This window comes from Pleurodeles waltl, chromosome 1_2 (genome assembly GCF_031143425.1).
Source record: "Pleurodeles waltl isolate 20211129_DDA chromosome 1_2, aPleWal1.hap1.20221129, whole genome shotgun sequence".
In the NCBI taxonomy this organism is placed as follows: Eukaryota; Metazoa; Chordata; class Amphibia; order Caudata; family Salamandridae; genus Pleurodeles; species Pleurodeles waltl.
In genome coordinates this window covers 51,904,179-51,921,658 of record NC_090437.1, presented here as the reverse complement: position 1 = coordinate 51,921,658, position 17,480 = coordinate 51,904,179, and the positions used below count along the sequence as shown (strand labels likewise).

Below are 17,480 nucleotides of genomic sequence, written 5' to 3'. Positions count from 1 at the left end.
ATCATTGGGCTCCCCTCAGAATTTTTCACAATTATTTTATAAAGATGGCAATGTTTAAATACGTATAGACTTATTTAAACATTGCAGTTCAGTACTGTTACCTTTTTAAAAATGCAATAACGTGCTTCTGCTTAAGACAAAGGCCTGTTATCTGTCTAATGCTACTTTTGGTCAGTCTGGCGCCCCCCCTAGGATCACTTGAGGCCCCCCTAGGGGGGCCCGCCCCCCAGTTTGAAGACCTCTGCGTTACACAGAGACAGTTTTTTTTTTTTTAAGGCACTGGGAGATTAAATGATTTGCCCAGAGTCACAGGATTTTGAAAATGCATAACCTGGAAACGTATTTCCCAAAATGCTTTTTGTGGTTAACACTGCCTCTCTCTTCCCTCATCTTACTGGGAGAGGAGGGAAAGTTGTACATGCACATTGCAGATGGTTAGTTATTTATAATTCCAGTCTTACAAACAGGGCTAACCGTCCATGGATTTAATGTTCTGGATACCGTCAAATTACAGGATGGTCGCAGCCCCTCACCCAGAGCCATCAGGTTGAATACAGACACGCTGGACCTGGTATCCCAACACAGGGGCCTTACATTAAGACATTGTCACAGAATAGAAGTTGCTCTATTACTAAATGCAAATCAGTGGTTATTTTGAAGGCCTTCCAGAAACTTTTGCGAGCCCGGACACAAAAGACAAAATTCAGCAGGGCCAGGATTCAAACCTGGTTCCTAAATTGGTAGCTCTCGCCGTAATGCCACACCCTCTCGGCAAAATCTTTCCAGGCCCCAGACACTAATAGAGCAAGCAGCAGATGTAAAAGCCACAAGTTCTGTTATGTTGAACAAAATCTATATGTGCGTGGCAGAATATCTGCTCTCAGCCTTTCCCTGGCACAAGTAAGTTTTACCATACATCACCTTTAGCCATGCTGGTTCTTGCAAATAAACCTGTGTAACCAATTCCTGCACTGGCTCAATGCATTAGTGCAATCTCCACCAACACTCAACCACTGAGCGACAGAAGTATGATCTCACAAAAAACTGAATATTTTCAATTGCAATCGGAGTGGAGGGCTTTGATCTAGCATAGATATCCTTTTGTAGAAAAAAGTTCCTAATCTAGATCAGAGTAGTAGAGTAGTAGTTTTAAGCTTGCCGTCTTATGTACGTTTTTACTAGAAGGGAAACCTGTGGGCCTTCTGAGTTTGAGTCCCAACCATCGAGTTCTAGGAAAGCTTTCCAAAAAACCTCGACTACAAAGCGCTGGGGATCTTTCCTTTCAGTGCCTTCCTTGACCGCAAGAATTTACAGGTTATTCCGTTGTTTGCTATTTTGTTTGAGGTCTCCGTATAGTGAGTTTCGGTCTCATCTGTCACTGGATAAATTAGAATATATCTATAAGTGAAGGCTCAGTGCTGCTAGCAGCACATTTAGCACATTTAGGTCATTCTCCAGAAGTCCTTTCTGACCCACCTATTAGGACTGCATTTTCACCCCTTGTGATCAATTCCTTTTCACCAGGAAGGAGGTTTGTTTTGGGAGAGTCCGCTTGTAGCAATGCTACAGATTTGGTCAGCTGATAGGTATGTGAAAGCTGTGCTATAGATTCCTTGAGCCTTTCCGAGCTGTGCCTCTTATCATGACCTTATGGAATACTGTAGGTTTTGTTAGATTTAGCCGTAAAACTCATACCCTGGGGGTTGGTCTTATTGATCTTATTGGCGACCTCTGAGGATTTTAACTTCTTTAAACACCATATATCCAGTCTCCCTGACCTTTTCTTTTGTGGTTTCTCCTTCGTCCCAGTCTTAGGGCGCACCATCCTTATGGCGGAAATAATCATAGTCCTAGCCAGAGTCAGGTCAAGGACAGCATGGGCCAACAAAGTTTTTGGACAATTAACTGCTATAACTGATATGGCATGTCTCAGCAATTTTTTATTGGGGCCATTTGCTGTCTCTCCCGCAATCCTTGGGCAGTAGCCTGACGCAGGTACTTAGCAAATTCAGAGCCACTCTTCCGGTAAACAACATATCAATCACACCATCATGCCCCTCAGTGGTGTTAGATTGTGTCCCTGCTTGCAACAGCTTCTACACAGACTTCTATACAGCCAGGTCAATTATCATGAATTCCAAACTTGCAGACATGTGAAACTGCTGTAATGGCCATAGCGGTTATATCTATTGTTATAACGTTAGAAGGGGTGTAACCAGTAAGAGGATTAAATTCTATATTACTTTTAGATCATTTGTAATTTCTTGCACCATGAATGCCCAGGGCAGATTTCTTTATGGCACCACTCTCAAGCACATCCTCAACCTCTGCCTGGTTCATGGCTATTGCTCGCAACAAAGTATCAATATCAACATCTGTTTATTCTATACCTTGTACTTGGTTTGAGCTCAGGACCTGACACGCATTCAGATTGTTGCAAATATTAGTCACAGTTTTTCTACTTGCAGGCACATCTTGTCCCCATTTTTGAATAGATGACATGGCCTGTGCTCCCGGCTGCTCAGCTGGACCTCCTGGTAAAACCGGAAATAGTGCTAGCTCCGTTATCTTTGGGTGTCAACCAAGAAGCAGAGTTTCAGTGTGAGAGATTTGGGCTATTACTGTCAATCTCAGGCTGACTGCAAGGTCTTTGTTCCGCTCACTCAGCTCTCCCATGGACTGCTATCTTCAACCTCGTGTGAGACCCCTCAGGGATTGCACAGAGCCTTCGGCTATGAAGCCTGCTGATTGAGAGTCTGAATCTTAGGAGACAGTCTCCGCAGTTAGATTGGCTCTGTTGCAGTGCTGCTGTGCATGTATTGCGTAGGAATAGTTCCCTACTTGCCAAGGGTGTCAGAAGTGCATGCTTTGAGAAGCCCCATAGCCATAATAGAGCTCCGTGGTTAGTTACCCCCTCGCTTTTCTTGCGCCCGTACTGTGATTTTCCATTTCTAAAGATAATGATGATCATGGCCCCACTATACTCCACATAGCTGAGGGATGGATCACAGAAGAGAACTTGGCTCTGACTAGTGTCAGGAATGGCTGAAGGAGAAGCTATTGGCTCACCAGCTTCCCCCCTCGTCCATGACACTAATGGTGACTTTTCCATTCTATGGCAAATGACTGAGGATGGCTCCACCCCATCCTCCCAAAGCATCTGGGGCCTCTCTGGATGGTGGTTTTTATCTGGTCAGGTCTGAACAGTATAGGAGTTTAGCACAGAGGTATTTTGAGAACATTGGTCTCTCAAAGGTGGGGCTTACAACTACTTCTCTGGGTATCCACTTACCTAACCAGTCCCATCAAGGGGTCTACAACTATTCTAAGTGCCAGTGATAATTCCCAAGTAATAACTTGCAGCGGCCAGGAAGCCCCTCATTTTTTCTAGGTAAAAGTCATAGGTCACGCTACATTGATCTTAATACTAATCTCTACAGGCTTCAGTTGGCCTCTATTAGCCACGTTCCTCATGTTTGTCACCCTGCCTGTGCAAGCTGTAACTTTTCACCCTTCACTGTTAGCCCTGCAATGTTGGTCTTGTGCAGTACAATGTCCTCCAGGTGGGACTTTAAGCCTGGACCGAAGATAACAATGCCTGATGGTTCTAGCCTATTCGCCACCTAGTACGTCATTCTTTCTGGAACAGTCTGAGCCTTTCCACTCGCCAAATATAACCCAGTACTCCAAGAGAACTTTGGATCAACTGACAACATACTTGACTCCAGTCCCATCATTTAGCTTAATCTTAAAGTGGTTCACAATGAGATCCATCAATGAGATAAGCTGGAAAGGCCCCAATTGGTTCAGAATGTCAATAGAACGAAACATGCAGTGGCCATCGTACTTAGCAGTCTGATTCTAATGGCATTAGTACAAAATCCCAGAATCACATCAGTTTCCCGGCATGGCGGTTTTTCATATTTGAGGATCCTGTTTGTCAAACGTAAAGTGACAAATCTACAGTTTGATGCTTGGGTAATCGGACGACATACCTAAATGACGACAGTGCTCTTGACTGGTAGTTAATTTGTAAGTTATGTCTCGGTTAGGAAAAAAAAGCAGAATGGGATTGTTACCAAAAAATAGTTGTGGTTGTCTGCCTCCTATGTTGACCCATGCAAGAAGGAGGAGAAGAAAGAAAATGGGTAGATAGCAACAGGAGCAAGCATAGGCAAAGCCAATAGGGCTCACCTTTGAGAGAGCATTTGGCTTTGTCAATACTTTTCAGCTCTGTTGTACAAAAGTGCAGCTGCTGAGCAGTGTGACGGAAATACTGCGATTGTATTCAGTATGTGTGTATATATATATATATATATATATATATATGTGTGTGTTCGTGTGTGTGTGTGTTTGGTGGTGAGTGTTTTTGCATTCCTGCTTGTGTTCTTATGTGTAACGTATGTTTGAACGTATGTGTTTTGTGTACGTGTGGTACTTTGTGTTCGCAAGTTTTTTATTGTACTACACCAGGTGGGTGTAAAAGTCAGAGGAAGAAGGGAGTAAAGAAAACAAATAGGGGGCACACACAGAAACGAAAAATGGGTAAACATGAAACAAATATGTTTAAAAAAGAATGACATTCTCTATTCCGGCACTAACTTGATGATAATGTATGTATCTCAGTGGATGATGAGTTATTAAACTGAATACAATTTGGTTATTTTGAAAAAAAGGAATGGCATTTGTATGTACGTGATGTAAGAAAAAATGAGCAAGTTGCCAAGGAAATTGAGAGAAGGGTGACGTTTTAGACGCAGGGGGGTATTCATTTCTTTTTATGGACGAGCACAAAGCGCTCCGTCTCATTCTGTAATCTCTCTTTGATGATTCCAACCGCGCCCATGTCACGTCAGCCACTTACATTGGTTCGTGGGCCTGCCTGTTAAAATCTGCTTGCTTTCATTTGTGAAAGGCATGCATACGTCATGCCTTTTCTGGTGTTTAGCCCACCTACACAGCACCGGTAAACTACTAAAAACATACAAGGCTTGATGTTTTCACCATGGTGTCCGGACTACTTTACATGTTTATTTTCCACGTCGCGCGATCGCACTGCATTTTACATATTGTGATCGCGCTGCGTTTTTTTTCTTTACAACGCTAATAGCTCTAACTCGAGCTAATGTGAGACCCATTGCATTGAAAATGCTTGTTTTACTTTCTTGTTAACTTTCAGCCATGCCTGTAGGTCTGTGGACACCCTGCTCACAGTACAAACAGTGCTTTGTTTACTGTCTGCGTGCCTCTGATATGCAGAGAATACAGATAGTGCCCTGTTTATGGCGTCTATGGACACCAAGAACATCAGCTTTGGCGGTGTTTGTATTGTGAAGGTAGTACGTTCTGGCTCAGAAGCTTTGCTGAACAATACCCAGCTCTTTTCGTAGTTGGACACTGTACAAGAAGCCTTCCTGTGCCAGGAGATGCTGTAAATATAGCTCTGATTGTGTTTGTAGACATGTCGGCTAACGTTCCTGTACACAATAGTTATGACCAATGTTAGATTACAGAGCCTCTGCAAGCAGTTAGAGCAGTGACTAATTTGTTTAAAAAATAAAATAAAAAAAAGTCGGGACATCATCAGGAGGCCACTGCATCAGGTATCACATATTGCTGCTGCCAGTGCCATATCAGCACAACTACTGACCATCACACTCCTACAAGCGTGATGACTCAGACTATTCCTTGCTCACAAAGTTATAAGAATTGCTTGAGCAGCATATATTAGTCATTTGTAATGTATATTTAGTTAATAGGCAACTGTTGTGTTTGTTTCTAAATTAGACAGTGTGTGCCCCCTTTTGGCTACCTGTTCTAAGTGCCAGTGTTTACAATAAAGTGCCAGTCCCGAGCCCCAGAAACCACCGACGCAAATTAATCACTGAGCTAGAGATATCTGGTCATATGATGGGTTGGCATTAGCCACTGAGGCAGTGCGATGCAGCCACTTTAATGTTTGCTTTAGGGTCAACAACAGCATTTCATTTGTATTGATACTGTGAAATCCGGGCTGAAAGCCTCATACATTTTGAGATTTAAGGATGGCTAGGTGGTGCCTCTAAAAGGAGCTTTGTAAAGCCCGATCAAGTTCTGACTTATATGTCACTGATGCAACCCAGCGTGACTAGCCTGTGCTATAACATTCAAGAGTTTCTCTGGATATCTCATCAACCTACCCATACATTCTGTAAATGTTTGTATAAGTATAGACAGGAACAAGCAACAAAGAACCCAGGACGGCGGGGCAAGCAACAGTTAACAGAGGATAGGATAAGGGTGCAAAAAAAAAAAAAAGAAATCTGGAGGGGCAAGCACCAAACCATGGTGGACAATGGGGCAAGAAAAGCAGTGGGGGTTAAGGGGATGGGGAGAGGAACAAGCATCAACAGCAAGATAACAAGGAAAAACATAGATGACAGGAAAAGTACAAAAAAATACCTAAATCTGAGCGCAAAAAGTAGAGGGACACCAATAAATACATTCATCAGTACTTGGTCTATGCTCCATTGAAAGAAATCACACACTAAGAGGAGATGATGCCTACACACACATTGACCTATGAGGATCATGGAAATAAATGACTAAGAAGCCAACCAGTGGTAATAACAGGTGGGTTAGTAGCCCCTTTTCAGAGGTTTTTTGTTTTTTTAAGGACCCATAGATTGTCAGAAGCAAGAGTGCATGCACGCTGTCTCAGACGAGATCTAAAAGGGGAGTTCTAATGGTAATTTCGAAACATGGCCGCCTTTCTTGCTCGGATGCATTTCATTGATGGAAATTTTTATTACGTTGACAATTGCCACCCACGCAAACGTAACTACATGCAAATTGGTACATCATCTAAGTTAAGAACTTCCTTAGTTCTCGATGATGATCGTGTGAAAATGAAGGGGCAAAGAGAGAAAGGTTAATTATTGAAAGTGGAAAAAATCAGTGGTGCTATGATAGTTATAATATGACTGCACGTTTTGCTTTTAATGCCCCTAACTTTCATAGCTCCATAGTGTCGCTTACAGGAGCCTATACGTCTCCTTGATTTCTCCTTGGGTAAAAGGGTTAGATGTTTGAAGACCTTGCGGAGTATAGAGAAACCAACAAACTAAAATAGATAGATGTTTGATCTTTGTGACCATCGGGGATGCTATTCCTGTGACGTTTTTGCTGCCTCTTTGTTTTTCCACGATCTTGATGGTGTATTTGCTCCTCCCTCCTTGTCATATTGATTTATGCGTTTATTTGATAATTTTATTGAAGATTTCCGTTCTACCTTAGGTGATAATTTTAAAAAAGCATGTCAGTTTGTAAAATGAAATATAGAGACTAATGAAATCTAAGTACATGTAATGAGCTTGCTGTACCAACATTGTTTTTATTTACATGTGTTCGTTCTGGTTTTCAACACCTACTGCAGTCTAGCCATGACAATAGCAATTAGTCTGTTCTTTTCTGAATGTGAAAGATGTACTGTATTAACACCTCGTAGCCAGTCTCGAAATGTGGTACTTCATGGTTGGATTGAATATTAACTCAGAGGCACACAGCTGTTTCTTCATCGTTCAGCAAAGTACAGTGATGGATTTAAAATAACGTCCATGTACATTAAGCAGTCACCAGTTTAAATGGAAATGATTGTTATTTGTTTACAGCTTATTATGTTAAATTTCTTCCATTTATTTCTTAGGTTTATTGTGCCAGTCTCAATTGTTATATGCAATGATATAATGGCTTACCTTTTTGGATTCTTTTTTGGAAGAACACCTTTAATAAAGGTAATGTATCAGTAACAAACCTATTTTGACATTGAGTTTCATGTGTGAATAAGAAATTATAGCTTACAAAATATTATCAATGAACTCAAATAGGGGCATTAAGCCCAAAGATCCACTAGATACATTTGGGAATTAAAAATTGCACACACTTCCAATCCATCCCAGATATGCTTTAAATGGCAAAGATACACCTTCAGACAAAGCACTTAAGTTAGAACACAGTATTATCTACAAATACAGCACTGACATGACATACTGTATAGTGGAGTGTCAATGTGCTCACAGGAGCACTTCCTATCAAGATATACCACATCTCTCCTTACATTGATGAAATTCTGAACATACACCCAGTACAGCCCAAGTAATTCACTGGCTGTTCACGCTTTCAGCAGTGCCTGACGATGTCTGCTACCTACCATACATATAAATTTGCTGTGCTTTGGGCAACCAAAAAACTATGTATTCAGTTTGTGTAGTCATTCGGTCACCCTCCAAAAAACTTCTGAGTCATTAAAACGGACAAACCCGCCAACTCAGAATACAAATCCCTCCACTAAACTGCTTCAAACTCTGAAAGGGAAAGGATTGGAAAGTCTCACCATGAACTACTGAAAAGCACCAATATGCTATACTTGTGGCAGATTATGTGATACTTTTGGCATATTGTTTGTCTTACACAAATAAACAATATCATGTAAGTGATCTGTCACTTCAGATTATTTGAAAAATACTTTTATGATGATAACCTAATTATTTTTTTCTCCTTTTAGTGGCTAAGCCTTTTGAGCTCTTTTTGTATTGTTGTGAAAGTCTAAACTGTCTATAATTGTGTAGTGTGATTTCTGCTCTGCACAGGTTGCTTCATCATTTCAGAGAGGAAGTTGAGGGACCAGCTGCGTACATGTTCCTGGGAATGTGTTTATTTTCGCTAACGTGAAGGGAGTTTGTAACCTTTTTAATTGTTTACTTAGTCAGAATTTGATTGCAGAGGAATAAATGTAGTAGATGTAAAAACGGTCCTCCAAAAGGGATAATGAAAGTGAATCAACAAAGATAAACTAATCCTTGTTGCTTACCATGCAAGATAAGCTAGATATGCTCAGCAAGGTGCCTTTGATGAGACAAAAATAGTTGATCCATAAAATGTTCATATGTACCTTTCAATGTTTTAATTTGAGGTAGAAGTATATGCTTCTTGTTACAGTGCATAAGAAATCTAAGAAGTCTTGGGGGACTCTTTCATATAATCAGATATGTTATTGCACAATATGCCATCAAAGGGGGTTGACAGGGCAAGGTAAGGGATAGTCTATATTTGTCCATATTCTGCAATGGATTCAGTGTATGCATAAATCAAGAGGTAGGAAAACATACTTTCTCCAGTATTGGATCGTTCATAGATTCACATGCTTGAATCATTCCAAGTCATCAAAGTTAGAGTCCCACAGCACTGTAAAAATCAATAGTGAAAAACCTACATAAAGGTTAATGTTTGACATTCACTTTATTAGCTTATTAACATCATTATAAAAGACCCAAACCCCAGTCAGTAAGGTGACCCTTTAGAACCCTCACAATAGAGGCTTCAGTCCCTCGAATTTCTACTGCCCATTGTGCGATGGGAGTCTCCCTGAGCTTTGCTCAATTTTTCTAAAGTCTACTTTACTTTTGAAAAATATTCTCCTTAGGTCAGAATGTATTTCTACTGTTCCAGACTCTACCTACTCTACAATGACACAGCCAACCAAAAAGCGACTGTTCAGGCCATGTGGAATATGAGGCAAAAAGAGATTGCACTCTGATGATCTACACAAGGAGTTTCATCTTTTGTCTCCATCTTGAACATAAACCTAAGGACTGTAATATATGTTGCACTTTATCAAAAAAATCTTCGAAGGACAGAGGGAAATTGATTTTGCATCAGAGATTAAAATCTAAGGGAAAACCCCCTGTCTGAGGAAGATAGTGATGACTCCTAGGACACAAAAATTCTGCAAGTGGGATAGATCTCCTGAAAGTTTGCCTCCAGGGTCACCAAAGAAGTCTCCTTTAAAAAAAAAAAAAAAAATCATGTGTCTTCTGGACAGTCTGAAAAAATTTTGACAAGCGCCCACGTACCTCTAAATAGGAGGAACGTCTCCTCAGAGAAATTTCATTCGGAACCTGTAACTCCTTCTCTGAAGGAACATACAACAAAAAGGTCATCAAAATCTCTACTGTCTATGACAAAACTCTCAAAAACTGTAACTGTGGCATCAGTTTTCTTCTTGTCAACTATAATACTGTTGTCAACATCCTCGTCGGCTATAACCAGGAGTCACTGCCACCATGGGCACATCCACATTTTCATCTGCAACGTCTTCAATGTTAATATCATCGTCGCCTCTAGCCTCAACAACGATTATAACGTCTAAGATCCTTTCATTGTTGGCACCATCAACCAAGCGGGTCTTGATGAAGATCACAAAAGCTTTGTCAATTACTTTGACAACATTGACAATAAGACCATCGGCGACATCGCCGACGATGGCAGCGCTGTCAACAACACAGATGAGAGGCCTGTCGACAACACCGCCAAGGGACCCGTCGACAATGACATTGTCATTGCAAATCCTTGCGACAATATTGTTGCAATGTCGACAAAAATGCCAATGACACCACTGATACCCGCATCAATCATTTCTGTAAAAACAAAATCACCTACAGAAACAATACTGCTAGTGTATACATCACCTAGCAAGGTTCTACCTTTTCCTCCTGCACATTTGTTGAAAGACGACAAGTCAGAGGATGAGGGCCCTTTAGGAATGGTACATACTCCCTCTGAACACATGTAAAGTGCCATGAGAAATGATGACCACCAATGATACGGGGACCAGTTTTACGCAGGTGAACAAGAACATTATGATGAAGACTGTTACCTCCTGTCAACAACAACTAGGGCATTCTGGGCAAATGCCACTATAGTTGGTCAACAGTTTCCAGCATATGCTCCAGGACTACTGTAAAAGGTTTTATGATCCGGCAGCATCTGCTCCTCTGCCACAACAACCACCACCCATCCGCTCTCCACGAGTTCCAACGCTGATTGTTGAGCTGCGTACTTTGCCATTGCCAGAAACTACTCTACCCATGCTGGCAAGTACATTAGCCGAACTTCCAGAGGATGAGCCACCTTCTTAGATGAGCACAGAGGAGAGGTTTAAATAAGGGATTGCGCTTCTATACCCAATGAGTGCGATGACTATTAAATTCAATGCCTTCCCCAGCTATGCCTCCACCAGTAGACTCGCTACCAGACGACATCAGGGGTTTCCACAACATCATGGAGAGGATAACAAAAAGATTCCAGATTCCCTTCACCACCAAGGAATCTGATTGCTTTTTCTACAACTTCAGTCAACGAAAAAATCCACAAAGGACACCCTGAAGTAGTCTTAATTTGGGAGGAAGAAATCAAGGCAGTGCAAAATCCAGCTATGGTGGCAGCAGTGCAGCTTAGACTGGATAAGAAATATAAGGCTCCAGATCATTCCCCAGCATGCTTAGTCTGCCACCACAATCCAGATTCTGTCATTATGCAAGCAGCCCAGCAGCATTCAAGAAATCCATCAACCCCATCACAACACCGCCTGATAAGAATGGGCACCGACTGGATAACATTGTCAAGCGTTTTTCCTCTATGGCAGCCACCGCTGTCACAGCGACCAACTCCCTTATGATATTAGGGCGATATGACAGACAAATGTAGTCTGATGTGGTTCAGTACCTAAACCTACTGCCAGAGGATGTGAAACTCGAGGCCAAGAAAATTCTCCAGGAGGATGAGAGACCATTGGCAGAAATTGACTGTGAGATTGACGCTTCCTCTATGGGATTTAGGCAGCTAGCAGGAGCAGCAGTGCTTTGAGGAAAGGTTGGCTGAAGGCCACATCTTTCAGACCAGAAACCCAGACCAAAATCCTGAATGTCCTATAATGATGACCTGTTCAGCAGGCATGTCAACGATGCGCTTCCGGCTATCAAGTCTGATACAGACACTACCATGTCCCTAGGCACCCTTCAGGTGGCAGATAGCCCTTTTCCAGAGCAGGGAGAAGGGGTTCCTACACTTATAGAGGAGCATATCAACCTTACAGACAGCGGCAATCCTTTCAAGGTCAGTATCGCTCACAATATACCTAACAATACAGACAGCCACCTCCATCTGTTTACAAACAGGCAGCAAGAGGGAAACAACCTTCCAGAGGCAGGTACTCGACCTAAAAACCATGACCTTTTCACAGTGCTGGTTACATCCCAATGTTAGGAGACAACTTGGGGGCCTTATATCTCACAATGGTCCCAAATAACTAGACAGTGGGGTCCTGGGTGTTGTAGCTCTAGGACACACACTCAAATTTATCACCAAACCTCTGAATGTTCCCCCAAAATGGGCACCACCTTCCCCTCCCAACCAAAAAACGTTGCCCATGCTGGCAAAGGGTGCAATAAAAGAGGGCCCGAAGACTCAGGAGGGAATCGTTTTCTACTCCTGTTTCTTCCTGGTACAGAAAAAGTCAGGAAACTGCAGCCCTATGTTGGATCTAAGGAAGCTTAACATATACCTGAGAAAACGATCCTTTTGGATGGATGACCCTGCAAGATATTTGGCATCTCCTCAGTCACTGAGATCATGTAAGGTCCTTAGACCTCTAAGACGCAGACTTCCATATACCCATTCACCCAAAATATCGAAAGTACCTAAGGTTAACCTCTATATAGGTTTTTCACTATTGCTTTCTATGGTACAGTGGGACTCTCACTTCGGGCAATGATTCAAGCATGTGAATCTATGAAAGACAACAATACTGGAGAACTACAGTTACAAGTACATAACATATTTTCTTCCCTCATAAGCTAGTTTGTCTCAGGTGTGACTAGTGGGGGACCTTGAATCTTCTAGAATTTGAATTCCACCACATTTTTTACAGGTTTCAGTCTCAGCAGTCTCTATTTTAACAGGCTTTCTAAGAATATTCTAAGTATCTTGCTTAGGCCTGCGTGCCTGCAGAGTTCCAACTTCTGGATCCAGGCAGTCAGTGGTCCCTGAGGTCCCAAGGCTGTGTTATTTTCTTCATATATAAATTTAAAAAAGTTCCTTTTCACTACAGTTTATTTAGGATTTTCCTATAGCCAATGCTGCCTAGCTCTGAGAATTCTCAGTGCTTTATAGTATGACAGATAATTGAAAGGAGGAAGCAGAACTACATTTTGGATAGGAAAAGAACTATCTGAGAATGTCTGCAAGAGGGCATTGCTGGTAAGTTGTCTTAGATACCTAGGGGCTGGAAGTTAACTTGGAGAAAGGTATTGGAGTGGAAGAACTGGAGGGTTTTAGAGTAGGCATCTGAAGAACCGGTTGTCAGATGGATATTTGCACAGTGAGAGGAACACAGGCTAGGAGCAGCAGCTCAAAAAGATCAGATGGTTGTTTAGATCTCTGAAAAAAAGTAGTGGAGAGATGGGATTTGGTAGCCTTGAAAGTGATACATTAGAATTTTAAGAACAATCTTGCTCTCTCTTAGAAATCAGTGAACATTTTTCTTAGTCTGAAATGTCTTTAATTTCTTTAAGCTGGCAGTAAATAGGGCAAAGGATTGGAAGTTGCTTGTTCAATGGAGTGGCGCACAGTATAGGACTAGATGTGGATACCAGTTAGAAGAGTGCTTCATATAGTCCAGTTAGCAACTGATGCTGGCTTGGATCATAAAAAAATCTTGTAGGATTCTGTCTTTCAAAGAAGTAAAGGAAATATGACATAAATAGGTGTTATTTCTTTAGGGCAAACCTACCCAAAAAGCAGTGGAGTGCTTGTGGATACAGTCTTGAAAGTGAGGCATCTTCAACTTTTTTCTAAATTGGGGTAGCATTGTGAAAATACGGATGGATACGAGGATATTGTTCCAGATCCGGGGCTCATATGTAGAAAAGACTCTGTGCCTTGTATTAAAATTTTTGCACTTCTTAGCCTGCAGTATGATGGTGTCCTGGCAGTAGGTTGGCAGAGGTGCTTGTCTTGATCACTTTGTAAATGATGGTGCTGGTTTTGAAGATGGGAAAGGTCAGCAAGGGAAGCTATTGGTGTCCTATGAGGATGGGGTGGTGTTACCATATTTCTTCAGCCCTAGAAGAGCTGTTCTGCTGAATGAAAGGTGCCAGTGTAGAGTATGGGAGGCAATTGAGCAGGGTGTTACCACCGTCCAAATGTGAGAATATGAGGGTTTGAACAGCCATTCTGAAGTCACTGGAAGAAACAATTTGACTAGCCTTAAAAAAGAGCTGGTACCTGGTCATCTTTGTTTTTTTGCGGAATGTTCCTTTATGCTAGGGCAGGTGTTCAGGAAAAATATGACTGACTTGGCAGTTGGTGAAAGTTGGGGTTCGAAACCATCAAGGTTCACGTTTTTGATCCAGGTTTATACTGTTTCTTGTTTGTTGGTTTTGGCAAATAACCGACACTCTGTTTTGGTTAGGTTGAGCTTCAAGTAGGTGCTGAGCATCTAGGTGATGTGCAGACAGTGTTTGAGGTTTTGGATGTCTTAAGAAGAGAAGGCTTAAGTGGGGTTATATATCAGTGTATTGGTGAATTGATGCTATAATCAGTGAGTAGAGCAGCGACTAGATCCATTTAGAGTTGACGATTTCAGTGGCCAGTCAGGAAACATGGGGCGCTCTGCAGGTGAGGGGGAGTTTGGTATCCAGTAGTAATTCAATGAGGAGGTTGGTTCCAGAATACTTACTCAAGTTTATTCTCCAACATAAGGGTCCATCCTTCGCCCAGCACAACAGAGTACAGCTGATTATTAGAATTTCACAAAGCGTCAAGTATAAACGTTCCAAGATGGAATGCAAGCTAAATTTCTAAATTATACAGAAAGCTATCCCACATACCACACATCTCTTCCCACTTCCCCCCCACCAAAAGCACAAAACATTTGAGAAAGGGAAGAAGCATACAAAGAGAAGAAAAACCCATGAAAAACATCATTCAAAAGTAGAAATAACTTTGAACATTTACTCCTTTCTTAATTGCAGAGATGCAGTTAAGATTCCTGATGCAAGCATATTAGAGTTTAGCAGCACTATGAAAGAATTTCTTAACCCTGAGATGTACTAAGTTTTGGAATACCTCATTGATGTTTTGATGACTTTTCCACAACCAGGTTACCAGTAGCAACTTTCACTTCAGCCGTAGCTTTACACATATACCTTACCTTCCTCATCATCTCCTTCCAAGTATACATGTTCAATTTCCTCATTATGTTCTTTGTCATTCTCACTTCCATCATTTCAGTGTGTCTCCCACAAATGACATGCAATAGTATGTTGTGCTCTTCTCCAGAAAAGTTTAAAAGGCATTGTCCCTGTGGTAGAATGGGATGTAAACTTCTACCCTGTGGCACATTTCACTTTTCCAGTCCTTACCCCAAGTTCTCAACAATTGTATGCCCTCCTTCAATGTTCTATTGAATCTCTGCCATTGGTTTGTGGATGATGAAACATTTTCTTTGTATAATCCCTACAGTCCTCAGGAATGTTCACCATTGTCAATTAAAATCATCTTGGGTTGCCTTGTTAAATACCTCTTCCTAAAATTTGATTACTGACATTGTGAAGATCTCACACAATAGCTACTTCCAGCAACCTAAAGTACATGTTCATAAGCACCGACAGGTAACTGGGAACTATTCTGAACAAGAAATGTCTTAGTATATCCAATGCCACTTCGTTCCATGGTCCAAAAGACGTTTTGGTGATGACCTCACCTTCTTAACTTTGTCCCCTTGACAACACTCCACACACACTCTCAACCTGCACTCAAACTGTATGTCCATGTGTGCCCACCAGTAGTCTTTCCTCAACCTTCCTCTAGTTTTGCACATCCCCAGATTTCCGGCTTGTGTTATATTAGATGTGTATTTTTCGATTCAGGTGATACCAACTATGAACTGCTTAGAACTAAACCTTTCTGCACTGGTTCATTTTGGCCTATGCTGAAATTCTTCTCAAATTCACTACTACCTGTCCAACACCGACCTTGTTGAAGCATGTGATGAACACTTGATGAACACCTCCAAGAATTATATTTGTCTAATTTCTCCAACCACTCAGATTTCACAATACAGCCCTTTTTGACATGATATACTCTGATTTCATGTTCCTACCACCACTTATTATTTTCCCTCTACTTTATCATCCTCACCTATTAATGTAGAAAGGCAGTGAAACTTTTTGTTGGAAGCACCAGGAATACATTTCACCGTGAACTGGAACTCTCGTAATGCTACTATCCACGGACATCTCCTAACAGAAACTAAATCCAAACCCTTCTTCCCCAAAATCTCTCTTAAGGAATCGTGATCAGAATATAATTCAAATCTTTCCTCCCACAAACGTTTCTATAATTTTGTTCTGTCCAAAACACAGCTAAGACCTCTTTCTCAAAAGTTGAATATCTAGATTTGACCCCCTGTAGAACTCGAGACCAAAGGCATCAGGTACCACTTGTCTATCCTGTTTTTGTTGTAACACCCCACCTAGTTCTTTGTCACTGTCATCAGCAACAACAAGGTAGTACGATCCTGGTGGTAAACATTGCAAGTTTTGAGGGCTTCTAAGGTATTCTTTAACATCCTTACATTCTCTCTCACATTCCTCACCCCATATGTACTCTACGTCTTTTCTCAACAATCCACATAAGGCACATGGTTTACTAATAAAAATTGATGTGGACTGAATAAAATTCTTCCAGACCTAGAAACATCTGAATCTCTTTTTATTTTTTTTATTTTATTTTTTTAAATAGGCCTGAGCTTATGGCTTTGATTAAATACTCCTTTGGCCCTACCTCTGTGGTCTACGTCATCTATTTAAAAATGAGCAGACTTGGATTATTTTGCCTTTAGCATGAGTTCATTCTCACTTGAAATTCTTAGCACACAATTTAGGGCAGTGTGATGCCCTCGAGTGTTTCCAAACACCAAGATGTCAACTTGAAAAATCTTTACTCCTTACCTCATTTAGAATTCTTGTCATCAAACTCTGAAGCACATAGACCGCTGAATAGAGACCAATTAGGATCAGGTTGAACTGAAAAGTACCAGAAGTCATAATAAGAGGTAAAATCCTTAGATTCTTCCGTACGCTTATCCTTGTGGTAAGCTGATGTAAGATCAAGCATGGTGAAGTACCTCTCCCCTGTCAGCACAGCCTCATTCCAGAGCTATTTGGAATGGGACATTTAATTGCCCGAGATCAATGCAGAGTCTAATCTTGTCACCCTTTTTCTGTGCCAAGTCAGTAGGAGCCAGCCACTCAGTGGCTTCAACTTGGTCAATATACCTTTTGAACACAAATGATCACGTTGAATTTTGACAGCATCTCTGACATTGCATGGAATATATCTTACTTTACAAGAGAACGGAACAGCACCTTCTTTGAGTTTGGTACAATGCATGCTGAAAGTCACAAATTAGGTCATTTTGTACTGAACCTGTAAAGTTAACTTGACCGTGTTGAGTGACATTGGGATTTAAGAAAATTCCCAAGTTTTACTGCCTATAACATAAACTTTCCCATACTTTCCCTTTGAATAGTCTCTCATAAACCACCCTCAGATATTAGTGTGACATGCGCCCCAGAATGTCATCATTTAAACATTGATAA

General features: G+C 41.3%; 1 protein-coding gene across 1 annotated transcript in view; it reads left to right on the top strand.

Annotated features, from left to right (window-relative positions):
- The window catches only part of CDS1 (CDP-diacylglycerol synthase 1), a 661,805-nt gene that overhangs the window by 524,955 nt on the left and 119,370 nt on the right, over positions 1-17,480 (top strand). The window contains exon 8 of the mRNA XM_069236283.1: positions 7,685-7,772. Within this exon, the coding sequence (XP_069092384.1) occupies positions 7,685-7,772 (88 nt within the window). The remainder of the gene's footprint in view (positions 1-7,684; positions 7,773-17,480) is intronic.